The sequence below is a fragment of the Pteropus alecto genome, unplaced genomic scaffold, assembly GCF_000325575.1.
Source record: "Pteropus alecto unplaced genomic scaffold, ASM32557v1 scaffold157, whole genome shotgun sequence".
NCBI lineage: Eukaryota > Metazoa > Chordata > Mammalia > Chiroptera > Pteropodidae > Pteropus > Pteropus alecto.
Genome location: NW_006440626.1, coordinates 3,658,544 through 3,668,259, shown reverse-complemented (window position 1 = coordinate 3,668,259; position 9,716 = coordinate 3,658,544). Strand labels below are relative to the sequence as shown.

The following is a 9,716-nucleotide window of genomic DNA, read 5'->3' as shown; positions in this document are numbered from 1 at the left end:
GTTCGTGCTTTGCCTGCCTTCGTCTGCACTCTCATAGTCTTAACTCTGAAACAGTCCTCTGGAGGCGTCCACTCCCGCCATCGTGCCTGAAAGAAGGCGATAGGTACCAGCCCCTTCAGGGAGTCACTTACAATTGGACACCCAGTGAGTGCGAGCATTGAGGGGAGCACGACGTCAGGACGCCGAGAGGGCGGACCGGCCGGAGCGGCGGTCACCGCTCTTGCGTGACGTCAGCATTTTGCGCCGCCGTGGGAGGAAAGCCCGAGACTGGCGCAGGCCGGAAGGGGCGGGCCGCCTGGCCCGGTTTCCTGGCGACGCAGCGTGGCGGGACGCAGCTTCTCCCGCTGCTCTGCTCCTTCCCTTCCGGACGCGTGAGCGAGGCTGTCATGCCTTGGTTACTCTCAACAGCTAAGCTGGTTCCCGCGGTAGCAAGCGCCCGCAGCCTCTCAGGTTAGACTCACCTCCCATTGTGTCCCCTCCCGGGGGCTTGCTCTCTGAGAAGCCTCAGGCTCCGCAGAGGGATCCAAGCTGGTCTCAGGCGATCGCTGGTTCGGCGGACCCTTCTGCTAGGGTCTCCAAACCCTCTATGCGCTCCTCGGACTTCTTCTTTACCTGCCGCTCCTAGAAGAGCGTGGGCCCTGTGTTCTCTTTACCTGTCAGGTATTCTGGGAAGCTGAAATGATTGCAAAGAGGGAACTATCTTCAAACTTACTCGGCCTCATAGAAGTTGCTTAGGTGACAAAGTGTCTCGCATCAAGTAGCTCTTGTTTCTATTAGGTTAACCTAAAATTCTGTTTTTGTGTTTTAAAAGAGTCGATTTGAGAACTGGGTTCAGATTGAACAATAATATTTAGTAACATCCTTTGAGCTATTCCTCTCAGGAGAGGTAATGTTTAGAAATACTCCTGAGACTTTTTATGTTTGAAAGCCCTGTTTGTAAAGACAAGATGAAGGAGTCCCTGAATAAGGGGGCCCCTTTATTCAGAGTGTACTATCTCGTTAGCGATTAATCTGAGAACGTAAAGCTTGATCAATAAAAGCTGAATAATCTGCCTTGCAGGTGGATTTGCCATTGGATCACATTTCAGTTTTTGGGGCGGATGTGTGAACCAGAACATATGGTATTTGACTTCAAAGCTATGTATTGGCATATGTTTCTTGTGTTAATATACTTGAATTTCCTGAAAATGAAATGGTAATTAAATCAAGACTTACTCTACTTTAAAAAAGAGTAATCTTTATCTAGTGCACAGACCTTGCTCTTTGGTTCTAATAGTTAAGCTCCAGAAAACTGTCCCTCTCCATGGCAATAGGTGAACAGATGTGCATTAATGGTAATCACAAAGGATACAACCTATGATTTAGAGCTGGAGCCATCTGTTACTTGTGACTTTTTTTGGATTTGTTGAGGCTTTGTGTAAAATCTGATTAATCAAGGTTTAGGACTAGATACTGTATTACACACTATTATACACATCAAGATATTTGAAAAATATATTCATAATTATGCTTCACTTTGTCTCAATGGAATAAGTAAATTTAACCACCTCTTATATTGGCTTTTTGAATGAATGAATGAATGAATGTTCTCCTTGGATCTTTGCAAGTCCGATAAGTTAGGGCAGATATCCTAATTTTACTGATGGAAAACTGGAACTAGCATAGGATCACAAATAGGAAGTCAGGAATTTTAGTTGTATGATTGCCATCTAGTTTTTTTTCTGTTATATCAGTAGGTCTCATTCTGGCTTAGAGTCCTTTTGGAACTTGTATTGAGCCAGAAAGAATCATTCAGTTACCTTTGAGTTACTGGTCATTGTGGATGAATCTCCACTTCCCTGGAGTTGCTCACAGTCTGGTCAGAGTGATAGACAACAGATAAATGACATTATAGCAAATAGTAATAGAGTCTTGACTAAAGTGACTTGGGGGCTCAAGAAAGGCAGTAATGGGTTGTAAATCTTGTATTATTCCGGAAGTTTACTAAGTTTTAGAAATTGAAAATTCCACTGACTTGAGGTGCTCAGAAATGGAACTTATTGTCTCTGATGCTCTTGGTTGCCCTTTTTTAGAAAGGCTTTGGGTCCAGAGTATGGAGTACTATAGGAAACTCTCATCTGTGAAAGTCATGCATTCCTAAAGTGAAAATGTATTGTATTGACTAGCTAAAGTTTAACCTAATTAAGAGTGTAATTTCATTAGTTGGAATATGCAGATATTAACACCAACTAGTCATCTGAGAAAAAAGCAAAATAAAGCACCGACGATGCATAAGTAAGTTGTATTTTAAAAGACTACATCATTTAAGATAACCATAAGACCGAGATGGGGAAAGGAAATATTGAAAATATTAAAGAATAAGTACAGAATAATTTTTAAAAGCCTGTTTGCAGTTAATTCATTCAACAAACATTAATCGAGCACCACATATGAGCACTAAGCACAAAAAGTTTCTATCACAGGACACAGATCAAAAAAGCAAGTAATTGTAATATACTAAATTTAGAGAGAGAGGTGGGAGAAAGGAAAGAGGGATAGGTATTTTCTGGGAGCAGAGAGGGGCAAAGCGGAAGTATGGAAATGCTTTTAAAAGATTAGAGATGTTTGATTTTGAGACCTGAAAGAACGCTTTCATCAAACAGACTGGAGTAATAGAGCCTTCTCAGCAGAGAAAACATGCAAAGGCATGGAATCCTGAAACAGAATGGCTGGTACAAAGCTTTTCAATCCTTAGTAAGCCTGGAGGAGCATTTTCGAGATATGTTCCTGGGCATATTAATAGGTATTACACCAAAATGGCTCTGTGGTAAAATAAGTACAGGGAATGCTGCATTTCATAGCACCCATGACAAACTAATTCTGTCTCTAAGGCAGAAATGTATTTAGCAGTAATTTGCAAAATATATTTGACCATGGAGCCTTTTTTTCTGTGTTTGACCATGGACACTTTTTTCTGTGACAATTCTTGAACCTATGTCCCTTGGAACACATATTGAGAAAACTTGGACTCAAGCATAAGATGTGTAGGAAGAGATGATAGAAAATCAAGTTGAGGAGAAAGCTGGTGGCTAATTCATGGAGGACCTTTTGGAAACAATGAGCTTTTTCCTCTGGCAGTGCGGAACCATTGAATAATTTTAAGCTATTGAGTAAGACTAAATCTGAATTTTTAGTTCTCTGTCAGGAATGGGAAATGGACTAGAAGGCATGTGATTGCATTAAGTTTTCAGACACTGGTTTTTGCATTTGTTGTTGGAAAATTATATTTTTTTCTGACTGATTAATTCCACATACATGATGACAGATAGTCTACTAAATATTACATTTTATATAAGTACCAATTAAAATAGGCTTTCGTGATTTTCTGAAAATAAGCTTTAAGTGCTCATTGTCCCCAGTCCCTCCTATAGAACGAATGACCTCTCCCTAACCTACCAACTAAAAATCAAACGATGAAATAAAAGCTCATACTACTATAACAGTCTTTTTAAAAAATAGACATTGTAATTTTTCTAGTTTCCATATTTGTTGCCCTGCTAAATACCACTGAATTGTACTTTTACAGCCAAAGATGATTGGGTTTTAGTGCCGCTCGATTATCTACCCCTGTCTTTTAGTCACATTAAAATTTACAGTAATTACATTTCTAAGCGATAAAAAATTAAATATCAATAGATCTTTTTGTTAAAAAAGGAATAATTCAGTGACAAGGAACATGCAGGATGTAAGTCAATGCAGGCAGTACTTTTCAGTTGCTTTATAAATACAGGCATCTCAAATGTGGCACATCCAAAACTTAACACCTGCAGCCCTATGTCAGATAATGGCAACTTCCTGCTTACAGTAGCTAAGGCCGAAAACCTTGACTCCTGTCCAACATATAGTCTGTCAACATATTCTGTTTGGCCTTAATTTTAGAATATATTCAGAATTTGAAAACTCTTTACCAACCCTAACTTCACCACCCTAGACCAAGCTACCACAGTCTCTTCCCTGGATTGTGGCAATAACCTGATTTCCTTGCTTGCTTTGAGACTTTTTGCAATGACAGCAGTCAACGTAGGCCTGTTTAAATATGTCAGTTTATTTCACTCTTCTGCTCAAAACTTCTAACGGCTTCCTGTCCCATATATAATACCAAAGTCCATATTGTGATCTAGCAGTTCCTGCATGATCTGATCTGTTTCCTTTCTTCATTTACTTGCTCTCTTAATTGGCTACCACTGATCTCCATGTTCCTCAAATACACTTTACACAGCCTGCCTTAGGGATGTTTCATCCGTTATTCCTTCTGCCTGGAATTCTGTCTCACCTGATAGCCACATGGCTAACAGCTTCACTTCCTTGAGATCTTTACTCTGATGTAACCATCACTTTTCCCTGGCTACCTTAACTTAAATTTCAACTCTCATACTCCAAAACTTTTATCTGCTCTCCCTACTTTATTTTTTTCCTTAGCACCTATGACTAACATAATATTTTACCTAATATTTGTTTATTGTTTCCAGTTTGGAAGCTGTGACAGCTAAGGTTCTTACTGTTCATTACTGTATCCCATGTACGTAGAACACTACCTGACAAACAATAGGTACTCAAAAAATAATGTTAACTGAATGAAAGAATAGAAATAATAGGCCGAAAGCAATGTATTTTAAAAAGTAATTACAGAAAGCTAAGAAGTAATCAAAGAAGCAAATGTATACAAACATTTAGATGAAACCACTTGCTCAGTATCTGATATATCTATAACTCATCTATTTTCTTTCCATGATAACCCTAAGTTATAGCTAAAGGTGGTGTTTTAGAGTAATGCTTTTGTAGATCCTTTGTACATACTCAAAGATAATAGAAAGTTTTACCTGAAGTGATCCACTGATGGCCTATCACACACGATATAGCCAGAGTGCTCTGAGGAATCTATCGTAAGTCTGGCATTTTTTTTTTTTTTTAATCAGAGTAAGATACATACAACAAAATTTACCACACTAATCATTTTTAAATATACAATTGTAGTCTACAGCCATGCCATCCTGAACGCGCCCAATCTCATCTGATCTCGGAAGCTAAGCAGGGTCGGGCCTGATTAGTACTTGGATGGGAGACCACCTAGGAAGACCAGGCTTAAAAAAAATAAATAAAATAAAAATAAAAATAAATATACAATTGTGAAGCAGATCTCCAGAATTTTCATCTTGCTAACCTGAAACTATACCCATTAACAACTCTTCCTTTCCCCCTCCCCCTTGCCCCGGTAACCACAATTTACTTTCTGTTTCTATGAATTTGACTTTAGATTCCTCATATAAGTAGAATCAAAGTATTTGTTTTTCTATGACTGGCTTATTTCACTTAGCATAATGTCTCAAAGTTCATTCATGTTGTAGCACATAATCTAAAGGGATTTCCTTCTTTTTTAAGGCTGAGTAATATTCCACTGTATGTATATGCCTGTATGTATGAATGTTTTACGTTTTTATTAATCGATTTACATTTGAGTTGGTTCCATCTCTGCCTGTTATAAGTGCTACTGTGAACATGGGTGTGCAAATGTAAGTCTGGCTATTTTTAAATTAAAAGAAAATAATTTGTACTTTAATTTTTAATTTATATTATCTAAGTTTTGTGTCAAATGCTATGCCTCTAATGGAAAAAAAGTCACTTCATGAGTAGTTACATTCTCTAAACCTGTATATCTTAATACATTTTTAGCTTCTAATGTCATACATATTTCAGAAGTATGTAGTTTTAATTAGAGAAAAAGAATGAAACAGATCATAAACTCTACTGAAAAACTATGCAAATATTTAGCTCAAAACCAAAAGTAAAATAATCTTTGCCGTTTTCCAAATTCTTAACATCACTGTCACAACTCATCTTTTTCTGATGTACCTAATCCAAACCACCACTGAGCACATGTCAACAATCCTGCTAAATGTGTTAAAAACATAATCTTAGTATACTATTAAACAAATGTTATCTACAAAACTCTGTGATTAACCAAAACACAAAGAATCATGTTCAAATGTTATATGAACATAATGTGTCTGAAGGATCAATTTAACGATTCCTTTTGGTTGACTTCTTCTTCTGCACCTTTTTATGCTTCTTTTTTTTCCTCTTACCACCTTCTTTGAATCCTGCTGAGAAAATAGAGGGATCCCTGTTGCTAGTGGCCCACGGTATACCTTGCTCATCATTGTCCACAAAAGTATATTGAGGTACATGTTTGGGGCTGTAGGATTTTGGTGAATAATAGTTGAATGACTGTCTCCTCCAGCTGTGTTCTTCCGCAAAGCCCTCTTCATCTGCCACACCATTTATGAGGAAGGCCTTCAGCTCGCCATCATCAACTTCTTCTCTTTCTTCATCCTCAATAATTCTGTTTACATTGATATTTCTGCCATTAACAGTTTTACCTGAAGTTATAAAAGATGTGTAGTCGACCATCCCACTGTCATCAAATGCCAAGGAAGAGAAAGAATTAAGGCCCTCACGGCCCAGGGAACCGTATGGTGTGTATCTTGTATCAAGTGAAGAAAATCTCTCAAAAACTGGATATTCACTGGAGGTAGAGGAAAAGGATCTTGCACCTCCGTTTCTGCTTCCGTAGGAGCTTCTTGGATTGTTTAAAAGGTCCTCAAGTGAATCTTCAAAGAAATGAAATGAAAATGAGTTCATTTCACCAAAAATTTCTTTAAAGACGTCCTCCGGCTTACGGAATGTGAAGCTATACTCAAAAGAATCATCAAAATTACTTCCGCCTCCGCTATTTAATCCTTCTTTGCCATATTTATCATAAATGTCCCGTTTTTCGTCATTTGATAATACCTCATACGCCTCAACTACTTCTTTGAATTTTCTCTCGGCTTCTTCTTTATTTTCTGGATTTTTATCCGGGTGCCATTTAAGTGCCACTTTATGATAAGCCTTTTTAATGTCCTCACACGAAGCATATTTCTGCACTCCTAGAACTTCATAGTAATCCACCATGCTTTAACAGGTTGTTGGAAAGGGGTGCTCCGGGTCATGAGAACCGTGGTTTCCTCTCAGCTCAGGCTCTGCTGGTGGTGGTGGTAGAGTGACTGCAGGTAGGCACGTTTTTACATTGAAGACAGTGTTATTACAGTGGGCCACTGCTAGGAGACGTTAGGATACTGATTGTGTTGCAAGCAGAGTTATAAACATGTCAGAGATGGCTGCATTATGCTGTCATTCTGGGGTGGGGGTGGGGCTTAGACCTTCCAAATGGAACTTGTCCAGAGTATTGCCAGATCGTCCTGGACCCTCTACACTATTTCCCCTATATTTCCCTGGAAGCCTCAAACAATACCAGTGTGACCTGTTGCCGATGGCCACCGCATGCCACTTGCATAATATGACCTCTAGTTTACTGAACCTTTATTAATAAGTGCCTTCCCAGCTCCTCCATGTTTTGTTTTGGACAAATGAAGAATTCGTGAACTGTGAAAAAAGTATTCAAACAGTTGATATGTTTATTTCAGTCAAGAGATTTATACTTCAGTAGGAGATAGAAACAAGTCACTTGATTACAATATAATAAAGCCTCCGATGGGGGAAACACTACCTGCTAAGCAATCATATGACAGACACCCACCCCAGAACTGAGGTATCAGGGAAGGCTTCCTGGGGAGGTAGCCTACTATACAAGCTTTTTGCATGCCAGTCGTGAATCATTTCAGATGATGGTATCTCGCCCACTTAAAGTATAGTTAAAGATTTTGAAAACTCTGCATTATATATTCAGTATATAACTATTGAATGCCTACTTTGTGTAAGACACAGTTTGAGCCACTGTTGATAAGAGTATTGAACAAAAAAATGCCAGTTTTCATGGTGTTTACGTTATAATGAATTACAAAGAATAAAAATATTTGGAGATAATCTGATATGTGCTCAAAAAAAAAGTAATGTGATTGGGGCAGAGAGCTACCTTAGATTGGTTTTAGAAGGCCTCTGAAGAGATGACATTAGAGCTGAGATCTAGATGACAGAGAGTCAGCCATGTGACGATCCAGTACACAGTAGCTACTAGCCATGTGGACGGACATTATGTTTCTTTTCCAGTTTTGAGCTATTACAAACAAAGCTAGTATTCATTTCAAGCATAGTGGGAAGCCATGGCGGGGGTGGGGGGGGTGGCGGGTATGCATCTGATTTACATTTTTAACAGGTCAGTGGCTACTATGTGGAAAATCAGTTGTGTGTGGGAAAGGATTAGAAAAGCCAGTTGGAAGCGAACTAGACCAAAGTTGATTTGGGGTGGGGGGTGGTGACAATTTAAATCGTCAGTCGGCTAGACCTAAATTAAAAAGACTTGTATTCTATTCCTGGCTCATTTTATTGTCCCAGGAAATTCCTTATGATGATCTCTGTTTTTCCTCCTCTATATTGTATTTGTTTTATTTTTATCACATTTATAAACCCCTCAGTTAAATGATAATCTAATGAGAAATAAAACAGTAGTGTACATTTCTAGACAGTCTTTCAAGACCATTTGCTAGCTTTGACTGTTTTTTACTTGGTGTTTGTTTCGTTATACCAGTTGACTAGAGGTATTGCAAAACTCTTAAACTCAAATAATTTTACTTCTCTACAGTATATGTGCTCACATGTATGTATGTATGTTTGGTATACACATGATTATATTTGCCTGCCATTGAAAATAAATAGCAATAATAATATTGAACATTATTTGAGTGCCATCTTTGTGTCAGACCCTGTACCAACTAACTTATGTGCAGTAATAAATAGCAATAATAATATTGAACATTATTTGAGTGCCATCTTTGCGTCAGACCCTGTACCAACTAACTTACGTGTAGTTTCTCATTTAACTGTGACAGCAGTCCACCAAAATAAATATTTTGTACACATAAGAAACCTGAGTTTCTGAAAAGTAAAGTAATTTTTCTAAGACTACCTAACTTGCTGATGAAAAATCTAAAAATTAAATTTAAGTCTCTGATTCCAAATTCTGCTCTTTCCACTCCCTCGCATTTCTTGGTCCAGGACTTAAGAGTTTCGATCCCAGACATTCCATAAACATGTATTGAAAACCTATGATACAGAGGAGCTAGAAAATTCTGCTCTGGAGGAATTCATATAATTGGAAAAAACATTGAAAACTAATTTCAATAGAGCGGGAAAGTGTCACGCGAGGATTTGCTTCTGGATTCCCCGCCCCTTGGTCTCTTGCCCCTGCCAGCTGCTGTGCCATTTCTCTGATCCTCTCACAATAAAATTTCTCAAAACTGTTGTCTCTACTCAATGTCTGTGCTTTCTTCCACCCCATTCTTTCTTTGGCACACTCCCAATCTAGCTTCTACCTTCTTTTTCTTTTTCTACAATTTTATTGCAATACAATTAGCGTATAACATTTTACACGTTTAAGGTATACAACATAATGATTTAATATATGTATATATCGTGAAATGATTACCAAAATAAGTTTAGTTACGTCCGTCACCTCACATAGTTAACGCTTTTTTCTTATAAGAACTTTTAAGATCTACTCTTTAAGCAACTTTCAAATACACAATACAGAATCGTTAACTGTAATCACTGTGCTATACGTTACATCCCCGGAATTTATTTATCTTATAATTGGAAATTTGTGTGTTTTGACCACCTCCCATTTTGGCTTCTATCTTCTATACTCTACTAAAACTATTCTTGTCTCTAGTGACTTCCGTGTT

The 9,716-nt window shown here is 38.1% G+C and overlaps 2 protein-coding genes and 1 pseudogene across 3 annotated transcripts in view; 2 read left to right on the top strand and 1 right to left on the bottom strand.

The window, feature by feature from the left end:
- Window positions 1-275: 275 nt before the first annotated feature.
- Window positions 276-9,716, top strand: part of XPNPEP3 (X-prolyl aminopeptidase 3) — a 48,129-nt gene continuing 38,688 nt past the window's right edge. Inside the window, exon 1 of one of the 2 annotated variants that reach the window (XM_015593562.2) lies at window positions 276-450. In XM_015593562.2, coding sequence (XP_015449048.1) covers window positions 387-450 — 64 coding nt within the window. In that variant the 5' untranslated portion in view covers window positions 276-386. The remainder of the gene's footprint in view (window positions 451-9,716) is intronic. The other variant, XM_006917390.3, reaches the window with a different exon arrangement.
- On the top strand, window positions 5,022-5,121 carry LOC112484237 (annotated as a pseudogene).
- Window positions 5,380-7,344, bottom strand: DNAJB7 (DnaJ heat shock protein family (Hsp40) member B7). The gene has a single exon (XM_006917389.3). The coding sequence runs from the start codon at window positions 6,988-6,990 to the stop codon at window positions 6,058-6,060; it is 933 nt and encodes a 310-aa protein (XP_006917451.1). The 5' UTR covers window positions 6,991-7,344; the 3' UTR covers window positions 5,380-6,057.

Coding starts and splice junctions, on each gene's coding strand:
- DNAJB7 (XM_006917389.3), bottom strand. CDS start 6,990: ATGGTGGATTACTATGAAGTTCTAGGAGTGCAGAAATATGCTTCGTGT.